The 23,214-nt window shown below is 33.1% G+C and overlaps 1 protein-coding gene across 1 annotated transcript; it reads left to right on the top strand.

Annotated features, from left to right (window-relative positions):
* Nucleotides 1-7,774: 7,774 nt before the first annotated feature.
* On the top strand, nucleotides 7,775-12,079 carry LOC114409132 (probably inactive leucine-rich repeat receptor-like protein kinase At2g25790). The gene is made up of 3 exons (XM_028372452.1): nucleotides 7,775-7,958; nucleotides 8,330-11,029; nucleotides 11,387-12,079. The coding sequence occupies exons 2-3, from the start codon at nucleotides 8,422-8,424 to the stop codon at nucleotides 11,725-11,727; spliced, it is 2,949 nt and encodes a 982-aa protein (XP_028228253.1). The 5' UTR covers nucleotides 7,775-7,958; nucleotides 8,330-8,421; the 3' UTR covers nucleotides 11,728-12,079.
* The last annotated feature ends 11,135 nt before the right edge of the window (nucleotides 12,080-23,214 follow it).

Here is a 23,214-nt window from a genome sequence, read left to right as displayed (position 1 = left end):
CTAGCATCTGACCAATTGCCTCAATGAAAGGAATATTGATGTGCAAATTTTTCAGCATTTTCATATACTTTGCAAATAACGTCTTATCTTCACTTTTGTTTGCTATTCTCTAAGGGAAGGGAACACTTACCTAAGGAGGTTTCAATACCACTTTTTTTTTACTCTTATTTTTCTGAGCTCTGTTCAGTAAGAGCTTCCTTCTCAGTTGGCGAGACCACTTTTACTTTCTTCTTCAGCTTAGTCATGGGTCTCCGATTCCTTGTAGTCACAACATTCACTTTCTCCTTATGATTTGCTTCAGTTTGAGACTGATAACTGCTAAATAATAGTGAATTAATAGTGGAAAATCAGTCTAAAATTAACTTAGAATTAATTATTTAGCAGTTATTTATGCTTTAATTTGGAAAGATTTAATTAAATTCGAATTTTGATTGCAGATGTGAAAAAGGGAGGTACAACAAGCAAAAAGGAGCAGAAATAAAGAAAAAAGAAGAAAATCAGAAGAAGCCCAAGTCCAGAAAGGCGCTAAGCGTAGGACGCACCCAGCGCACAAGAAGGCAAGGCGCTAAGCGCACGACACGCGCTGAGCGCGACGTGGTGCTAAGCGTGAGGCTTCGCGCTCAGCGAGACTACGAAGGCCCAAGCCCAAGTTTGCACTTATAAATAAGAGGGTTAGCCTAGGAAAACATACACACTTCCTAAGAGCTTAGTTTTCAGACCTCTGACACTCAGTTCTCTCCTTTTCCTTCCCTTTTCTTATATTCTTATTATCTTTCTTTCACCCCTCTTCTCATTGTAAAGCCCTCATGACTATGAGTGGCTAATCCCCTAACTAGGGTCTGGCAGGCCTAAAAAGTTAATGGTGTATGGAGCATTTCAAGAGTTGTCAATAAAAAGAGGAATTCCCTCCAGGTTCTTTATTTATTTACTGTTCTTTCTTTTTACATCCTGTATCTCGGAACTTGCTTTCTGTTAGGGTTTAGTACACTCGGGAGAGGGTAAAGCCTAATTAGGGATAAGGAATGAATACTTGAATCTGTTTTAAGGGTTAGGCCACTCGGGAGAGGGTAACGCTTAAGAGAACACTAAAAGGAGGAAATTATCGGGTTATCTTTTAGAGAGTTTTCCTTCCAGTTTCTTTTATCTGCTTTTCTTTCTTGCCTATTCTGCATCTCGGACTTTGTTTTCTGTTAGTCTTTAGGCCACTCGAGAGAGGGTAAAGCCTAATTAGGGATAAGGAATGAATGCGTGAATCGGTTTTAAGGGTTAGGCCACTCGGGAGAGGGTAACGCTTAATAGAACAATAAAAGAAAGAAATCATTGGGTTAGCATGACTTAATGCCTCAATGCCCATGCTTTAGCAAACATCTAGAACGTAATCTTAATGCATCTTAGTTATTGAGTTTTCGCAAAGGGCATTTGGAAGATAGGTAATTAAGGTAGGCTTGTCATCATGAGGCATCAGGGGCAAGTAGATGGATAGATGTGGGGCAGAATTAGTTCACTGGTATTGATAACAGACAAATCCAGAATCCATATATCTAGGCTAATTAGACTTGTCAGGTTTTAGCGATTTTAATATATAGATTTTACTCCCTATTTTTATTGTTGGTTTTTCTTAGAAGTAGTTATTCCTTATTTTACTGTTGGGTTTTAGGAGTAAGTATTTAGATTTAGTAGATTTAGATTTTATTTATTTGAATTTCGTAGAAGTAGTTATCTTTATCGCAATTTAAATATTTTATATTCTAATTTTATCTTTTAATCTTATCTTTAAATCTTTTATCTTATCTTATCTATTATCTTTATCTTTTATTTTAAATTTCTTAGATTTAGATTACCTTTAATTTTACACACGAATTTTATAACTTGCAAACTGAAAAGTACTTCACATAAGTGCAACAAAATCCCTGTGGTACGACACTCGACTTACTGAGAAATTATTACTATGAGCGATTTGGTACACTTGCCAAAGAGCTAACAGAGACATAAGAGTGACAAAGTTTGACACTGTTGATTCCAAGGACTTAGTCCTTTCATCACTCTTGGTCATATGCTCCATCATCATCTCCTGCATAGTTAGCCTCCTCTCATCCTACATAGGCCTTTGATTTTAATTTTGATTTTTCAGGTAAGGATGTCTATACATATTCTCGTTCTTCTACACTCCCCAGAAAAGGTTAGAATGATTTTTCCATCCTGAATTGGAAGTGTTGGAGTAAGGATCATAACTGTTTGATAACTGCGAAATTTAGGTTTAATTGATAGTCAAATCAAACAAGAATGATTAGAATTTCTCTACTTCATTATTTGTTTTTAAGAGAATGATGAGGATTTTAATATCACTTTAGTTTTTGACCAGTAGGATTCAAAAGAAGGGAAACTACAAGTGCTTTGGAGGTAAATTAATGCAAAAACTTGAAGAAAAAGCCTTGAAGAAGAAGTTAAAGTTGGAACATCTCGCCTAGGGCACAAGACGGGCCTAGTGCGATGCCTTGCTCAACGGCTAGCCCAAGTTTAGCACGAAGAAGACCCATGAAGATACTGAAGGCGTGCTTAGTGCGAATCCCATGCTAAATGCGTGATCACCGTCATACTCATTGAGCCCAGATGTCGCACTTAGCGCAAGGTCGCGTGAATTTTAAGCTAACTAAGGCCTATAAAAGGAGTAGAAAGCAAAGGAGAAAGACACATCGAGACTCAGAGTTCTCTACTGAATACATCCAAAGTCTGAGCATCTCAAATAGGGGAAACCCTCTCTATAGCCATTTCTTCCCTTCTTATCTATCCTTCTTCTTACATCCCCATCAACCCTAAAGTATAAAGCCTCTCATGACAATGAGAGGCTAAACCTCCCATTGTTGGGAGCCTAGCGGTCAAACTCTTGTAATGTAATTCTTCACTACTATCTATTTAATGCAATTCTAGTTTTTATTGTTCTTTTCTATGTTTATTGTTATTGATTCTGGTCAAATCACCCATACTCATGCATTTGTTTAGGACGTAGTGATAACTGCTAAATAATTGTATTTTGATAGTAGAAAATTAGTCAAATATTGGTTTGAAATTAATTATTTAGCAGTTATTTGTGATTAAAAGTTAGAAAATTAATTAAATTGAATTTTTGGTTGCAGATATAAAAATTGGAGGTGTAACAAGCAAAAGGACAGAAAAATTGAAGAAAAGAAGAAAATTTGAAGAAGACTCAGCCCAATACGCGCGCTCAACGCACGTCACGAGCTCAGCGGGCCAGGAAGTACACGCGCTAAGCGCTCCTACGAAGGCCCAAAGCCCACTTCAGTAGCTATAAATAGAGAGCCAGTCCAAGGGACAGAGCAGACCACCATAGAACCCCCTCTCCTAGGGGTTTCATTTACTCCCTTTCTTTCACCCTCTTCTCATTGTAAAGCCCTCATGAACATGAGTGACTAAACCCCCTAGCTAGGGCCTGGCAGGCCTAAAAAGCCAATGATGTATGGAGCATTTCAAGAGTTATCAATAAAAAGAGGATTTCCTTCCAGGTTCTTTTATTTACCGTTCTTTCTTTTTTATCCTGTATCTCGGACCTTATTTTCTGTTAGTCTTTAGTCCACTCGAGAGAGGGTAAAGCCTAATTAGGGGTAAGGAATGAATACTTGAATCTGTTTTAAGGGTTAGGCCACTCGGAAGAGGGTAACGCTTAATAGAACAATAAAAGGAAGAAATTATCGAATTATCATTAGAGGGTTTTCCTTCTAGGTTCTTTTATCTGCTTTTCTTTCTCATTTATTCTGCATCTCAGTCTTTATTTTCTGTTAGTCTTTAGTCCATTCGGGAGAGGGTAAAGCCTAATTAGGGGTAAGGAATGAATGCGTGAATCTGTTTTAAGGGTTAGTCTACTCGGGAGAGGGTAACGCTTAATAGAACAATAAAAGAAAGAAATCATATGGTTAGCATTGACCCGATGCCCATGCTTTAGCAAACATCTAGAATTTAATCTTAATGCATCTTAGTTATTGAGTCTTCGCAAAGGGCATTTGGAAGATAGGTAATTAAGGTAGGCTTGTCATCATGAGACATCAGGGGCAAGTAAATGGATAGATGTGGGGTAGAATCAGTTCACTGGTATTGATAACAAACAAATCCTGAATCCATATATCTAGGTTGATTAGACTTGTTAGGTTTTAGCAATTTTACTATATAGATTTTATTCCCTATTTTATTGTTTGAAGTTTCTTATTTTATTGTTGGGTTTTCTTAGAAGTAGTTATTCTTATCTTTATCATATCTCAATTTAAATATTTTATCTTCTATTTTGATCTTTCAATCTTTTATCTTTTTCTTTTATCTTCTAATTTTATCTTTAAATATCTTATCTTTAAATCTTTTATCTTTTCTTTATCTTATCTACTAGCTTCCTTTATCTTTTATTTTAACTTCTTATCTCTTGCTTTTAAATTGGATTTGCATTAATCTAAGTACAAATAAAGTACCTGTGGATTCGACACTCGGACTTCCAAGTACTACTACTTGTGACGATTTGGTACACTTGCCAACGAGTTAACACGTAGGCATTGGAAAATGTTTATTTTCTAAAGAACAACGAGGTATGTTTTACCACGACCCAATGATGGACACCAAATGTACTTACCAAAATTCAGAGCTGACACACATCAGGGTAGACGTGGCTAAGGTGGACTACTGGATTTCACACGTCGAATTGAGAGCGACCTTTGTTAAGAGGACAAGAGAGAGGACTTACAAAACAAAGGACTCTAACGCTCAAATAAGTATGTAAGTTAGGAGAATAAGAGAGAGAAAGTATAAGAGTATATGCACAGGAGTGTTTGTTCAATTCGTGTGCTAATGTGTTCGGGGTTCGAGGGAACTTAGTAGACAATTTAGTACTTACAAATAATGTGTAACTTAGAGATAATTGCTAGTAGATAATTATATCTCATAGACAATGTGTAACTTTATAGATAATTGAATACTTGCCAAGAGATAAAAGATGATAATATATTCAAATAATAAGTTAGAGATAACCTGTTAATTAGAAAACCCGACTGACATGGAGGATTGATGTATGTCACGAAATACCATGTAAGATGTCATGTCAGGACTGATATGGAGAATTGGCGTATGTCATGAAGTGCCACGTAAGATGTAATGTGTATTTTGTGAACCCTGAACTGTACACATGTTAACATTGTAAATATTGTCGACTTGCTTAATTCCACCACTGCTTAATTAGTGCTACTTAATTTCAATTCTGATTTCTAGCTAGATATAGAATCGGATATATATTCATTGAATATATGCAGGATTAGAGTTAAAATATATAGTGTATTACATATGCCACAAAGTTTGCATAAGTGGTTACAGCATCATACCAAAAATCTTAAGAAATATATATACACACACCAATTTGCCATACTAAATGCATGAGAGTATATCCACTAGTTAAAATATGCCTATTAATGCCGATATTCTATGTGTATGTGGAGGGCGCTATGTTTGTTTATTATGAATGTTAAAAGTGCATGATTTTATTATAATCAATGAAGCTAGTGGGAATGAACGACAAAAATAAAAGGAAAAAGAAATTGGGCCGGCGTGGAGCTAGAGGATGAGAGTGAGATAGGAGATTGGTGGATTGAGATTTTTGAGTGTAAAACCCTAGAAAATGGAGATGGGCAAAGCATGCCGGGTGTGACAAAGACCACACACTGTATATTCCTTCGAGAAAGACAGAGTGGGTCCGTTACTTCTCATACCACACAGTGATATATAGATGGGTTGAACTTTGAAGACTACTGAATAAGAAAGAAAGAGATTATTGTTGCTTCTTATTATAAAGTGAATGTGCCCACGGGCTCAGTACTAATGATCAGTCTATGTAACGTAAAAGACTCGCAACTTTTTTTCTTCTTTACATTCTCTTCTACTTTGTGGTTCTATTTAATTTTGCCCTATAATTTCTCTTTCAGCTTTCTTTAGCCATGGCTCTGCTCATTCCCCTTTGCCTCACTTGTAACTCCTATTTGTGTTAGTATGGTACAGAGTCTACACACACACACTACCCTTTTCCTTTTTCTCTCCCTTAAAGTTATTTTTCTTTTTTTATCTCTCTGCACCTCTTTCTGCTTTGTGAGAGCGAGAATCCAAGATAAGAAAATAAAGTCCAAGCAAAAGTGGTTCAAGAATCTTGCTTTTTAACATGCCAAGGGAAAGCTAGCTGGTGTATCCTGCCCTCCACCAACGCCTGCCCTTGATTCATAGAAAAATTACACGACCACCCCCTTCAATGTTAATTTGTTGTGCACGCATGTGTGTGTGCCTTCAATTATAATTTTGAGAGAGTCCAAGGAATAAGTGAGATTTGTTATGAAAGCGTCTGAAAGATAATCATAAGTCACCAATGAATATAACCTTATGCACTCAATGATAAATATTGTAATGCAATCGCCATGTAAGCCACAAAGTTAAAACGCGCGTAGAAAAATAGGAGTTTCATATAGAAAAAAATTATTTCTACAACAAATTGTAGAATAAATTTTTAAAATAAGAGAGAGAGAGAAAATATGAAATGTAACAACTGATAATTAAATAATGTGATAAAAAAAAGAGAAAAATGCAGAAAATATTATAAAATAAAGAGAAATAAAATTATGTATTAATGATATAAAATAATCCGAAAAGTCATACTAATAACAACGATCATTTGTGATTACATGATTGTAAAATTATTTACCATTATTAATTTATTACCTTAAACTTTTATGTAAATTGTTTTATAAGATGTTATTTATATGAATTTATAACTTGTTTCAAATTCAATTATACATACTCAAAGAAAACACAAAAATCTATGACGTGATCTAAATGTTGTCCGGTAAAAACTAAAAAATGTCGTCAAAATTTGTTTCTACCTGTTCCCCTTTCCATTTCCGACAACACGATTTGTCAAGAAACAAGTCATTAAGATTGCTGGCGTTCATGGGCGTGTTGTCCTCATCTCAGAAATAGAATTTGATAAGCTATTCTGTTCAAATACCCCTCCTACCTTCTTTGCACGCATGGTTGTTTTGTCCGACAGACAGAACATATATTAAAACATCTAATAAAAACCATACATATATAAGGTTCTGACAACATATATAAAACAAGCACTGAGGTACCAACATAACCCAAAACTTTACCAAAATCAAATTAACCATGCACTCCACGGCAGCCTCCATATCATATCTTTGTTCTCAATTCGCACTATAATTACTGTAGTCAGGTCAGTAAATGAATACATCAAAATCAAAAGCGTTCATAACATTGATCCACCGTTAATTAAGCTTATACTTTTCATATATGGAAATTATAGAAAGTTAGAAACTAATTAGTAGAAACATGAAGCTGATGACACATGACCATTCACCAGGTTACATTTTTATCTATTCCCGTGTCTATGCTTTACACCTTTGAAACCTTTCCATTAGTGTTTTTAATACTATAATAATAGCAAGAGTTTGAAGAGTTTTGTTTTCAACGGTTTCACAGAAATTCTTTGTCACTTTCTCAAGTGCTATGCCAGTGAATCAGTCAAAGAAAAAAGAACATTTTGGTAACAATCCGACAAAATCATAGCCTTTTTCCAACATCTGTCCCTGTTTCCCTTTCAACCCGTTTGTGTTCAAACACCAATTTCAAAGAAGTCAAGGTGCTCTTTCGTAATTATCTCTCAACCCCGTGCCCAATTCCACTTCTTCTACCATTCCCATCTATTTAAGCACGCACACATCCCTCTCTCTCACGTCCAACCCATCCTCTTCAAATAGTATTTCAATTCCAAGAATTCATCATCGATTCCCTCTCTTCCTAATTTGTTTGCTTCCAATCCAATTCTTCGCTACTCTCAATTCATTTTGACCCCAAGCATCATCGATCGTGAGAAGAAAACTAAGTACTCCTCCAATTATGATAGTTAGGTACGTAATAATATCTTTTCATTATCTATGCCACTTTTGCAAATTCTCTTCTAAGTTCATTTCTTTGGCGCATGCATAATGGACCTTAACATGAACTGACTCATATGAAATTAATGGTAGCTAGAAGTCAAACGCATCACTCATAGCCACCTGCAAAAGCTGTATACATGTTTTTCATTTTTGTTACAAATAGACATATATTCCCTTGTCCTTTTATATAGACATAAAAAAAAATAGGAATTCATAATACTTTAATGTACATTCTTTCCTTTTGCCCATGATTATTTTAATTTGACATACCATTGAACTGTGATCACTGATCACTAACATAATTAAAAAGTTGCGTTAATCATGCTATGCACTTTTTACAGCTGGGGATCCGAGGAGTTAAATCCAAGGCAGATAGAAGACTGAATTGCAGCTTCAAAAAAATAAAAAAACTCATCATCAGGAAGCTATAGACATGGCCAAAGGATCTTATTCAATATCTTCAAAGGCAAGATCCATGAAATTTATATTCCTCTTCATGTTCATGCTCAACTTCATCTTATCCGATGGAGATCAACATGAGGTTCAGCTTCTCTTGTCCTTCAAAGCTTCTCTCCACGACCCACTTCATTTTCTCTCCAACTGGGTCAGTTTCACTTCCTCTGCCACTATCTGCAAGTGGCACGGCATCAACTGCGACAACAACGCTAACTCTTCCCACGTTAACGCTGTGGTGCTCTCAGGAAAAAACATAACCGGTGAGGTATCCTCTTCCATTTTTCAGCTTCCCTACCTCACAAACCTCGACCTTTCCAATAACCAGCTTGTTGGGGAAATCACTTTTACCCACTCTCACAATTCTCTGTCTCAAATCCGTTACCTTAACCTCAGCAACAACAACCTCACGGGCTCTCTGCCTCAACCCTTGTTTTCAGTGCTTTTCTCAAACCTCGAAACACTTGATCTCTCGAACAACATGTTTTCGGGGAACATACCCGACCAAATTGGATTGCTTTCAAGCCTGAGGTATCTTGATCTCGGAGGAAACGTTCTGGTTGGAAAGATTCCAAATTCCATCACCAACATGACCGCTTTGGAATACCTTACTTTGGCTTCAAACCAGTTAGTGGATAAGATACCAGAAGAAATCGGAGCAATGAAGAGCTTGAAGTGGATTTACTTAGGCTACAACAACCTCTCAGGTGAGATTCCAAGTAGCATTGGAGAGTTACTCTCTTTGAATCACCTCGATCTTGTTTACAACAACCTCACTGGACTTATTCCTCACTCTCTCGGACACCTCACCGAGCTTCAGTATCTCTTTCTCTACCAAAACAAACTAAGTGGTCCAATTCCAGGATCTATCTTCGAGCTCAAAAAGATGATTTCTCTCGATCTAAGTGATAACTCTCTTTCGGGTGAGATTTCCGAGCGTGTGGTTAAGCTCCAGAGCCTGGAGATTCTCCACCTTTTCTCAAACAAGTTCACTGGGAAGATTCCAAAGGGTGTTGCATCTTTGCCTAGGCTTCAGGTTCTTCAGCTATGGTCAAACGGATTAACAGGTGAGATTCCTGAGGAGCTAGGGAAGCATAGTAACCTCACTGTGTTGGACCTCTCCACCAACAACCTCTCAGGGAAGATTCCAGATAGCATATGTTATTCTGGTAGTCTTTTCAAGCTTATCCTCTTCTCCAACTCCTTCGAAGGAGAGATTCCAAAGAGCTTAACCTCTTGCAGAAGCCTTCGCCGTGTTAGACTCCAAACCAACAAATTCTCCGGGAATTTACCATCGGAGTTATCCACGCTGCCTCGGGTATACTTCTTGGATATCTCTGGTAACCAACTTTCTGGAAGAATCGATGACAGAAAATGGGATATGCCGTCACTTCAAATGCTGAGTTTAGCAAACAACAACTTCTCAGGAGAAATCCCAAACTCTTTTGGTACTCAAAATCTTGAGGACTTGGACTTGTCATATAACCATTTCTCAGGTTCTATTCCACTTGGTTTCAGAAGTTTGCCAGAGCTTGTGGAATTGATGCTCAGCAATAACAAACTCTTCGGTAACATCCCTGAAGAAATTTGCTCGTGCAAGAAGCTTGTGTCCTTAGACTTGAGTCAGAACCAGCTCAGTGGTGAGATTCCGGTGAAGCTCTCAGAGATGCCGGTTCTCGGCCTCCTCGACCTGTCGCAAAACCAATTCTCCGGCCAGATTCCGCAGAATCTGGGAAGCGTGGAGTCTCTCGTTCAAGTGAACATATCACACAACCATTTTCATGGAAGCTTACCTTCCACCGGCGCTTTTCTTGCCATCAACGCGAGTGCAGTCATTGGCAATAACCTTTGTGACCGCGACGGTGACGCTTCAAGCGGTTTGCCACCGTGCAAAAACAACAATCAGAACCCAACTTGGCTCTTCATCATGCTGTGTTTTCTACTAGCGTTGGTTGCGTTCGCAGCAGCTTCTTTTCTCGTCTTATACGTTCGCAAGAGGAAGAACTTCTCGGAGGTGCGAAGAGTGGAAAACGAAGACGGAACGTGGGAAGTGAAATTTTTTTATTCCAAAGCCGCAAGGTTGATCAATGTAGACGATGTTTTGAAAACGGTTAAAGAAGGAAAAGTTGTGTCGAAAGGAACAAACTGGGTTTGGTACGAAGGGAAGTGCATGGAAAACGACATGCAGTTCGTGGTGAAGGAAATCAGCGACTTGAATTCACTTCCATTGAGTATGTGGGAAGAGACAGTAAAAATTAGAAAGGTTCGTCACCCGAATATCATTAACCTTATTGCGACGTGTAGGTGTGGGAAGAGAGGGTACTTGGTGTACGAGCACGAGGAGGGGGAGAAGTTAAGCGAAATTGTCAACAGTTTAAGTTGGCAACGGCGTTGCAAAATCGCCGTTGGCGTGGCAAAAGCACTTAAGTTCTTGCATTCTCAAGCTTCATCCATGCTTTTGGTTGGAGAGGTGTCACCGGAGATAGTTTGGGTCGACGCTAAGGGCGTCCCTCGCCTTAAGGTCACCCCTCCCCTAATGCCGTGTTTGGATGTCAAGGGTTTCGTTTCTTCGCCCTACGTTGCTCAAGGTACTTAATTACTACTTAATTAAATCACTATTGTGTCCCTTAATTTCGTTCTTCTTTGTTTACGCATACATGATACAACTAGAACTATACTCTCCAGTTAAATAAATTAATATGGTTTTGTTGCATGTTGCCATAACTTTAATTATATAATTTGGTCGTCACATTTTCATAGGATGATAAAGTTTGGTCACAAACTCACAAGTTCATGAATACGTACAAAATTTTATGGATTTCATGATAATCCTAATCCATAATGTCTTATCAGTCTTATGTTATGTTATGTCATACCATACAATATGGCTTAATGTTTTGTGGTTGGATCCATGTGAGTGATGGTGATTAATTCTACACTTTCAGAGGTAATAGAGAGGAAAAATGTGACGGAGAAGAGTGAGATATATGGGTTCGGAGTGATGCTGGTTGAATTATTGACGGGAAGGAGCGCCATGGACATAGAAGCTGGCAATGGCATGCATAAAACCATTGTGGAGTGGGCCCGCTATTGCTACTCTGACTGTCATCTTGACACGTGGATAGATCCTGTGATGAAGGGTGGAGATGCATTGAGATATCAGAACGACATTGTTGAGATGATGAATCTTGCACTGCATTGTACCGCTACTGATCCCACCGCAAGGCCATGCGCAAGAGACGTACTCAAAGCCCTAGAGACTGTTCACAGAACCACTTTTTGTTGAGTTTCACCACTCAAAAACCTCAACTCTCTCTGATTTTCCATATTATCTGCTGAGCATTCTCTGAAGTCTGACCTATGGTTATAGATTTTGTTTTTTCTTGTTTTCTTTTTCTTTTCTTTTCTTTTTTTAATTTGAGTTGTCACTTTTTGTTTAATCCTTATATAATTTGTTTAAGGTTTTTAGTTTAGCATAAGTAAGTTGTTGATGAAGGGATTGCTAGGGATATGTTTGCTTGATATTTTACATAAGGGTATGTTGACATCATACTGCTGATGAGTGTAAAGTAAATGTAAATAAGTTGAATGTGATTAATAAATTAATTATATGAAAGCAAAGCAACATCTATGTAATATGTATTATATTTCTCGTGACATCAACTTTTTTCTCTTTGCTAATTGATACACTCCTGTTCATTTGCAAGGGCTATTGCCTATGCCTCCCCCCCCCCCCCAACAGCTGAATATCTTTGTAGTCGTAGAGGCCTATTTTCTCCCAGTTTTTCTTCGGATCTTTATTAACTCCATTAGCTGTTTATTACCTGGTTTGCATACTAACTAAAGAAAGTTTTATGCACACACACGAAGAAAATATATAATTTTATTTTAAGAATATGAATATTATAATCTCATCATACAATTATAGATTATTGGAATAAATTTTAGTGCTTTATATATTTATTATTCTTATTTTTTTATAACAACCAAATATTTGCATATGAGTAATTTGATACATATATTATAGAGATATAGAGAGTGATGTAGGAAGTGAGAGAAGTGTTTATGATAGGGGTGAGAGAAATAAAAATGAGCCATGCAATCATATAAACAGATAGTTTTAAGATTGGAAGTTATTTAAATTATTACATAATAATCATTTAAAATATTACATGACTGTTGGATTGGTTGGACTCTGTTCCTAAAGGGAGTAAAGACCCAAATGAAAAAATGTTCGTATGTCTGATTTATTTAATTGGAGAGGGGTCAGATTAGAAGGTGAGATACACTGGGAGAGACTCACTTAAGAAAAAATAATTACAAATCATTGAAAGAGACACAAGGAGAGGAAAAATCATGATTTTCACATACCCACTAGTTTTTCAAATTGTAACTATGGATTTGTTTACCGTTGGATTGGGCTAATTTTTGGATAAAAGGTTTTATACTCGTGATACTTCAAATTTTCGGTTGGATCGGAAAGACGATATCTGAAAAAAGAGATAAGTGTTTCACATTATCTGTTCTATATTTTGGAGTTTTATCTTCTTGTCTTGTACGAGAGTTTATTTTAATTTGACTGTTTGTAGCACGTTTTAGTACATTTGTTGGAGGTTCTCTTATATCTTCATTGATTATAATGGAGGAGTTATTTCCTTGGTATGGACAATCCATGTTTTTTAACCTTGAATTGAGAAGTTTTTCACGTTAATTAATTTCTATTTTGAGCTCTTGCCTATTTTCCCATCAATGACTTCATCTTTAATCTTTATGCTTCATTATTTCATCTAAATGCTAAGTTTCATTCCTTTCTCTCTCTTAACAAGTCCTAGCCTCTTGAAGTTATAAGAGGATTGATCATTTTAACAAATTTTTCTCCTTCGAAATGATGCTTTTTTTTAGATGATCACATGTTTTTATTAAACAATTTTATTTAAATCAAATAGAATTATTATGAATAAAAAAATCTTTTTAATATTTAACATAATTAAATATCTAGAATTCGAACTTAAAACTATTAATTAAACTGAAAAAATCTGGTACAAATTAATCTATGCAATGGTAGTTCTTCTTTAAAATTAAAAGGGTATATATGATGGAAAATCAACTACTGAAATAATATGATTAAATATATTGATGTTATGTGATAAATTATGATGCTGTTAAAGTTGTTATCTTTTTATTTTCATAAAGAAGCTAAATTGTTGACTCGTGATATCGTGGTTATGTACTTTGAAAGAGTTTGGCCTTTAATTTAAAAAATAACGAAAACACAGTAGTACTGTATATGGCAACCCCATATGGGAATGGAAGAAAAGAGTTAGCCGCATCATAATCACAGAAATCGGAAAGTGAATACTCTTTGATCTTTATACGGAGTGGAAGCCCAACAACAACACTCATTTTGTGGAACTGCACTTTATTCATTCATTACTGGTTTGATGATATTTTTTGTCCCGTTGTCCAACACTCTCTGCAAAAATTCGTCGCTACCAAAAAAACAAAGCAAAGAATTGCATTATCCAACAAGCGTACGGCTTTCTTTACCACATCTGAGTAAAATTTTATTCAATTTTCTAATTTGAGGATATCTTTTAAAAAATACTCAAAAAGATAAGTTTTAAAAGTCCGTAACACTTGTTACGATTTTTTATTTTTCTATTTTTTAATTGAAGTTATAAAATTATTTATGATTTTAGTTAAAAGAAAATTATAACTTTGAAGTTGTAAATAATTTATTTTTATCACTTTAAAGTTGTAAAATCATTTTTATTTTTTTAAGGTTTACCACTTTGAAGTTATAAACCTCTTTTTTTTTAATTTTTAAGTTTTTTTTTAAAAGTTACAACTTTTTTACGTTTTTTTATTATTTAAAATTTTTAAAAATTATTTAAATGTATAATAAATAATATTAATTTGAATTATTTATTAGTATATTTTTTATGATTTTATTTGATATTTTATTAATTTATTTTAATGTTTTATTATTTAAAACATGTTATATATTTTTAATATTGTTTTATTTAAATTTTTTATTTAAAGTTTAAATAATCTATTAATAAAAATTAAAAACAACATAATTAATACATTAATATAAAACGGACAATACAAATGAAAGAAAAATATAAAAAATACAAGTTATTTTAGTCATGTACTTGTTTATATGAACAATTAGTAGATTGTGTCCTTCACTTCTACATACACTCCTACATAATGAGCATTTCTTAGGCCTATTTGAAATTAGTTCGTTCATATCATTCATTATGTATTCGAGTAGTGGTCGACTTGCTTGATATCTGTCGTCATTTCAAAGAATCAGGCATAAAATGTGGACCTAAATATTGAGGTCATGTGTCTTCACTTCCAAGGAAATGAAAGTGATGTTAATAAACTTTAAAAATGTTTTCCAACAAAGTCATCATAATTTAAATTGCATAAAGCACACACTGCAATTACATGCGAACAAGGTAGTCGAAGTGTTTGAAATTGTTCATAATCACACGAGCATTCATTCAATTTGACCGTGCATACCATTGCTCATCGACTTTTATTTAAATATAATCAACTTTTAAATTAAAGTCTTTCAAATTTTTAATATCTTCTTTTAATTTTTTATGTATTTTTATTAATAGATTATCTAAACTTTAAATAAAATAATATTAAAAATATATAACATGTTTTAAATAATAAAATATTAAAATAAATTAATAACATATCAAATAAAATCATAAAAAAATATACTAATAAATAAGTCAACTTAATATTATTTATTATACATTTAAATAAATTTTTTTAAAATTTAAAAAAGCTTAAAAGAAATATAATTTTTAAAAAAAAAAAAGAGATTTACGACTTCAAAGTCGTAAACCTTAAAAGAAAATAAAAAAATTTTACAACTTTAAAATCATAAAACCAAAAAAAAAAATTTACGACTTCAAAGTCGTAAAGAAAAAGAGTTTTAAATGAAGTCGTAAATAATTTTACGACTTCAGTTAAAAAAATAAAAAAAAATAAAAAGAAATTGTAACAAGTGTTATGACTTCTCACTCATCAAAAAGTCGTAACTCTTCTTACGACTTATTTGCTTTTGAATAATTTTTGAAAAGATACCCCCAATTAAAAAATTGGATAAAATTTTAGATAAAAAAGCCATAAGCGTACCGTCACGCCACTCAAAGCTGCATGCAGAAATCCAGTTTTTGACAGCGAAAGAAGAAGCAAGTCAAGGAACTCTTCGATTTACCTATGTGACTTTTATGCTCACTTACATATCTCAGCTCAAAAGCCAATAGCACTCTGTTTACATACTAAATATACACAGTTTATACTTTATAGACTAAGTTACATATATACTAAATATACGCCTTTTATGGTCTCTATTTTTCATCTTAATTTCCCATCAATTATAACCCTGATGTTAGCTAGCTAGGTAGGATCAAATGGAGAAAGTTATGGTTCCAAATGCTTCAGTACTCCTTTTCTTTTTTGGTCCATCTTCACTCATTAGTATTTCTTAAACTTAATTCCAAAAGCTAACAAGAAGGAGAATTGCCTTATTTAGAGGAGATATATATTAAATGGAACGAGTTACAACAGATATGAATTAAACTTTATAAGAATAAACATATATATATTTAATTAACGTGAGATATACTAGGAGTTTAATTTAATTAATTAAGTGAGTTATGATAAATTTTTTGATATATTTTTTTGGTTGGTATATATCTTTGATTCTTATGTATTAAAAAAATTAACATGAGACATTTTTTTTACTGTGTAACGTGAAACATATAAATATAGAAATGGTTTATTAATTCTAAAATATATGTTACGCTTGGTATTGCTGCGACCTAATCATGCAATCACATTCAACGTTCTGATTGTCATAATAATACAATCACAAAATCTAACCTGCAGACAGACAGACATTCAACAGAAACTTTTGATATTAAATACAATGATAAGGCGACGCATTTATTCTTTTTTTGGTTTGAATGCACACTGTAAATGAGACCTTTAGCGAGGTTATGATTATAGGACTGATAAAAGACACATTGATTAGATTTTTAGCTTCTGGGAGACTCCCGTTCTTTTTTTGTGTTCATGATGCAAGCTTGAATCTATGATGATGGCTGTACATGCACAATCACTGAAGATGGGCGTCTGGTCTCCTTTCATAAAGAACAAACTTAAATCATACTCAAACATCGGATTTTATTTTTTTGCTAATTGTCTCTTACTTGGTTACATATTTGGACGCATGCTAAGACCAGTATTTGATTATCCTAATTAATTATCCCTATTTCCTAATAACCCTTTTGTTTCTGTACCTCGAATTTACAAGTGTCTGGTCAACAAAATAAATAACAAATTATATTGCATTTTAGCATGTGTTATAACTACTAGTACGGCATAATATAAATGTTTGTTTTTATCAGAAAAAATTTATAATAAATATATTGGAATATATAAATTATATTGTGAATTTACAAAAAAAATGATTAATTTTGTTATAATAAAGGTCCTTTTTAACCAAATTTCTTTTAAAAGTACTATTAAATTTAATTTAAAGATAAATATAAAGGAGGTAAAATTAGAAGAGATAGATGACTAAAAAGACCAGGTCGATCATTTAAAATGGTTGAGAATTATCATTTTGTACTAATTATAAGACAAGTATTTTTTTTTCTGTGAAGTTATAAACAAGTATGTAAAATGCATCTACAAAAGAAAGAAGAAAGATAATATTAAAAATATTTCATTGAAAAATAAGAAAAGTGAAAATCTCACTCTCTTCAATTATATATTTTAATATATAAGAGTATACAGAGAACAGGAAAAATGGGGGAAAGGAGATTTTATCGCATAATTATGTACCCTAGACCAGATACATTCCTTAAATTTCTTTCTTTCTCGTGGTATAAGCACTACATGGGCTCCAGAGTAATCCTTATCTTAATTTGGGTTAGTGTGTGATTAAGAAGTACTAAATGCATATTCCACTTAGTAGTTAAAAGTAGTAGTACATGGGGATCTTCCCAACCAGGCCAGACCACAAACTCTCCTGTGACCCACCTTCCTTCCATGTTATGATGATAGTGCTAAAGTTCCCTTTTTTTTAATAAATTTTTCCTCCTTTTTCTTTTTAACAAATTTGTTTTCTCATGTTATGGCCTCTAAGTAATGATGGTAGTGCAAGAATCCTTTTTCTCTTTTCTTCAATCAGAACTCTTGGAGGGTTTCCACAGTTAGAAGATTCCATCAGCAAAGATGAGTCTAAGCATAAAAATATAAAACTAGCTGACATTATGAGGGGCAAACCAGCTCAGTCTGGCTGGCATGGATATGATCTGCTGCAAGCAATGCTTGTTTTTCTCAAAAGCCCCCCAAGATTTCAATTATAGCCCTCGGAGACCATGCAAAAGTTCATTTGGCTACATTCTTTCAAGTCAAAAAGCCCCTTTACCTCTAATTTTATTTTGGTAAAGTCTTCTTCTTTGATAGTAGGAACTGTTTGAATTGTTAATGTCTTTGCATTTTTCTTACTTTGTAGTAGATCATAACAAACACAATTTTCATGAATGCTTCTTTCATAAAAGACAGCTGGCTTTTGTTTTCAGACTTTAATGTACTTAATGATAGTATTGGATCCACGTGCAACCCATCGGATATTGCACACACCCACCCACTTACACAATTTATGGAGTTCAAAGTGGAGATAAAAGGGGTTACCTAGTGCTATTGACCCATGCAATATTAGAAAAGTTCTAGTATGAAAGCTATTGCCAATCTTGAGCGTGAAACCAAGCATGGTACGCAACAGGAAAAGGGATACATTAGACACTGTAGGGAGGTAGTTAAACAAGCACTAAACATCTAGTTAGAGAAATTAAAACTGCTTAGAGAATATGTTAATGCTGCTATATATGCACATATAATTTTCACAAAATTGTCCCATTAGTTTATGAGGCTAAGAAGAGTACAAGACATGTAAACAATTTAATGTTATAAGGTGTTAACTTGGATTTAAAATTAAAAAGTAATGAGTAAATAAATGAACATTGAAAGATTTCCACATCGACATCATGTAGCAGCACTTGTGCTTAATTAGCCGAAAATGCATATTGATACGCCAATTATTATTGTGACTTTCGCTTAATCCGATGTAGCGAATCGAATGGTGACACAAATCTTGCTTTGTTTTAAATCTAGTCAAATGAAAGTAGGGATGTAGTCATTCTATAGTAATGAATCTAAAAGATACTTTACTTTTGTCTGTAATTTCAACTTTGTTCCATAATACCTCGGTTTGTCGTCTCTAATTCGTTAGTGTAGGTGCTGGGTCAAAGATCACATCAATCCCTACCACTTCAAAAAACAAAAGACACTTTCAGTGAACTCGGGTCGATTTCCTTTCCATTTGACAGTAACTATGGTAAAGTAAAATCCAAACCAGTGCCCTTTTGTTATATATGCCCTGTTATCTTGACCTGCTCTTGAGTTAAACTAAGCTTTGTTCTCACATGTATATGCTACCCAACTGTACAAGATAATCAAGAGGTTTAACTTAATTGAATAAGATGTATGAACTTTTGTAAATCTTTTGGTATTTGTGTTCGAATTTTACCGATAAAAAAATTAATAAAATATTAAACATAATTTTTAAAATAATTATGGTAAAAATCAAGATAACTATTGTACATAATTGTAATGGGATGATATAATTTACACTATCAATACATGCTGTATTTTCTCTTGCATTAAATCCTTTTCAGATACCAAATTGTTCTTAATTTCAACAGTTCAGAAATGAAAGGAGACGTTTAAAGCTTAATTTACTACTTTTGGTTGTCACTTGGTAATTACAGAATAAGTTATAATTCCTTTAATTACCTTTTCCAGTTTTAGTTACAGTTATGTAATTTATGTATAAAGGAAGTGAAATAGTTTCAGGCAGTTAAATCAATTTTATATATATATAGGGTTAGGATCCAATAACATGTGTAAAATATTATACTTGCATCAAATCTTATCTTATCCGTTAATTTCATTTGATCTAACGGTTTACATTATTTCGATTATAAAATCTAATATTAGCTTTAGTTAATCGCGTGTTTTTCTCTATTTCTTGGCAATTGAAATTAGACTCGTTTAAACTTTTTGTCTCTCGTATCGAAGGACGTTAGAGTTTGGCCCATTGAAATTCTAGGCAACTTAACAGTGTATAGTGTATACATTACACAGTATATCCCGGCTTATAACAATATTGCTATTAGTACTCCATTCCATAACATAAAATCGAATCCTTAAAGAAAACCTTCTCAATATCCTGACCTTTGAAAATAAACCCATTCTTTATAAGCAGCACGTGAAAACACACTCTTCAAAACGTATTCTTTGATCTTTGTTTCTGATTTATTTTTAGTCGTTGTTTAATTATAAACAGAATTTAATTTGGTTGAAAAGGAATAATATTGGTCATCAAACGAAAATGGAACCTGGGTCTTATATCCCGTGTGTGTAGTGTTGTGTGGTGTTCTGGAAACCCATAGAGAAGAACAAGGGATTGGAAAAGGTGAAACGAAAATCAAAATGGAGAAGAAGGGCCATGGACACATGGAGAGCATAGCATTCCCTAGTAGTGGACGCGTGGGTGAGTGATTGTGGCCATGGAGACCGAGAAGACATTGTGCTGACAACAGAGTCTAGAAGGACAGCGCCTGAGTCCGGAGGGAGTGAGAAACAATAATCTTTTAGGAAGAAGAGAAAAGCACCTCACTAACTAAAGTTAATTTTAGATTTTATAATTGAAATCATCTAAACCCTCAAATTAAATGAAATTAACAAAAGATTTGATGTAAGTATAATGTTTTATACATGATGTAAAGGGATCTATATATATATAATAGGAATAAAATTATATCCGTCTAATTTTAATAATTATTAGATTATTTTATATTTTTCAGTTAAATAATATTTTTCTAAAATTTAGTTTTGAATTAAAAATTTCTTCCACACAAAAATCACATTTTATATAAATTATAAAATGATATAATAATTATCAAAATTATATTAATTTAATTTGATTCATCATATATAAATTTTGCTTTGTAGATGTAAGAAACAAACCGTTGTAACGGAAGGAGAGGAAACTAAGTCCTAAGTACGTACTGATGAAGCAAGTCGGGTCATGGTTCGTAGAAAATGTTAAATATAGAGAGTAGTTTTCATAAATTTGGCCAGAATAATGGACTCAAAGGGGAAAGGAATTAGTGGAAGGTAAGAAATGGAATCGATGAATGTGACACATATATCACTCTCAAAGTCTCTACTCTTCACCTTATTTTATTTTTTTGACAGACTCTAATCGATCTTCACCTTTCAATTTCATGATACTTGAACTTGATAATGATAAGGACGCTGTATAAAGATAGCTTTAGGAAAAGAATAATACTTAGAAGGGTATATCAAGTGTCAAATTCTTTTGTAGGAACTAGATATATAAATTTAGAAGGCATATATATCAAATAGGGATATCATATATAGACGTGCTTGAGTTTTTAATCATTTATAGCCACTCAACGTTTTCTTGAAATGGAATCCGAGAGATTCAAATCTGTGAAATGCTTTATAATCATATACAGATAAATTTCAACTTTAGATCCATATAGCTACCTCACGCTATGCCTAAGCTAATGGCCTAATTAATGGACACAAATGAGCAACATAACGAGGAAGGTGAGCCCCCCTTGTCCTTCAATTCCACCAGGAGTTGTTTTATAATGCAGTGGGTACAGATAAAAAGTCCAGTCTAAATCTGAATGAGCAATATATCATCTTACATCCTAATTACTATTTCAAACATTAAATATTAAGTGAAATTGAGAAGTAAAAATATTCAATACTATAGTAATTAAAAAATATTTAATTTTTTTCTTTAAATAATAAACAAAATAATTATTATTCTTTCTGAATTGGCAATGATGATTATACTCTTGACAGAAGGCCTCTAACCTAGCTAGCCCATTTAAGGTTTGATTGGGCTTAAATTTATTTAGTAAAGAAGTCAGTGTCATGCTATTTAAAAAATATTTTTAGTTTTTTTAAATAAAAAAATATTTTTAATTAAATAACTCAAATTGTAAGTTTTTTTAAAAAAGTACTTATTGAATTTGAATATCAGATATTTTTAATAAAACGTCCGTACTTTCTATAAATTGCAATTTGTTTTTGAGTTTAACTAATTTTTGACTATGTGATAGACACACATCAACCATTTATATCTATTATTATGTAATTTTACTAATGTGAGTATTTATTTGGCTGATAGTTAACTTTTTATAAAAAATTTAGTTAATCACCTTTAATTTCTTTTTTTCAAGCATGTTATTCTATCCACAAAATACAAAACCAAAACTATTTAAAGAAATTAAGTACAGTTCCATTAGGTAATCACCTTTAGTCACAACACCTTTACCACCATGTAAAAACAGCTTCTTCTTTTATGCTTTTAAAGGTGCTTGAATTATATTCAATAGTCTCATCATTTTACAATTCTAACCATTTCGAGTAAATTTGAAGCAAATGGTTGTGCTTGTTGACAAATCACAGTTAAATAAAGTGACCAAAAATATTGATAAAGATTCCTTCATTGAAAATGGAATCGTGACAATGATGACCAGTAGTCATGACGAGATTTTTTTTCTAAATAATAATTATCACAAAAATAATTGAATATCTATCATAAAGAAGATGAAAGAAGACACTTTGTCATACAGAATTACCGCGTCAACATGTTATTTGTTCGTTGTTGATATTCATTATCCAACTCCACTAAAAAAAATAGTCAAGCTTATTCAAATATTCGGATTAAGCATATGTTTAGTTTTAAAAAAATTAAATAATTATTAGTTTTTAGAATTTTATTAAAAAAGGAAAATATGTAATTTCTATTTTAAAAATGTTAAATTAAATATGCACTAAATTGAATGAAGAAAATATATTCTTACCATTATTTAAACAACTTTCACATAACTTCAAAAACTTAACTGCAAGTATACCTTGATCAACAACTAGCTTGTCCGATATGTTCAACAACATTATCATACGTCATAAACAAATAAAATCACTAGAACACATATAAGGGTAAGCTTCCTTTACTCAATGATGTCTCTCAAGCTAGATGATTAAAAATGAAGGTGATGGGAATGAGCTCCAAGTTCTACACGAATTTTGCAGCAGCATCGCTGCAAAAGTACCAAGACTCCAAGAGCTCTTGTTTCTCAGCTGGAGGGCTCTACTTATAGGACAAGTAAAGGAACAAAACCATGGAGGGGTACCAGTGGCAAAAATGGTTTGATCATCTAATTAAATTTATAGGACAAGCTCTTGTTTCTCACTTGAAGTTTTTCTAACAGTTAGATCGATCATTCAACTTATAACAGCCGTTAAATCCAATTAAATTTAATGCTTGTAATTGTATTTAAGGAAGAATTAAGTTGTTGACATTAATGTTATTTATATATAAAAATCTAATAATTAAATATTAATTTTGACAATTTTAATATTAAGTATATATATATATATATATATATATATATATATATATATATATTAGTGTACTCAATTTTAATTTAATTTTTTTCAAATTTTAAATATGGTAGATGTTAGAATAATAATTAGTATTATTATTATTGTTGATGATGTTGTTTATATTATATGGTAAACTTCACTTCAACAAATGATGACCATTGATCAAAGCTTCAATTTTATC

Source organism: Glycine soja, chromosome 4 (assembly GCF_004193775.1).
Source record: "Glycine soja cultivar W05 chromosome 4, ASM419377v2, whole genome shotgun sequence".
Classification (NCBI taxonomy): domain Eukaryota; kingdom Viridiplantae; phylum Streptophyta; class Magnoliopsida; order Fabales; family Fabaceae; genus Glycine; species Glycine soja.
Note: the sequence above shows the minus strand (reverse complement) of the source record. Positions and strands in the feature narration are given on the sequence as shown.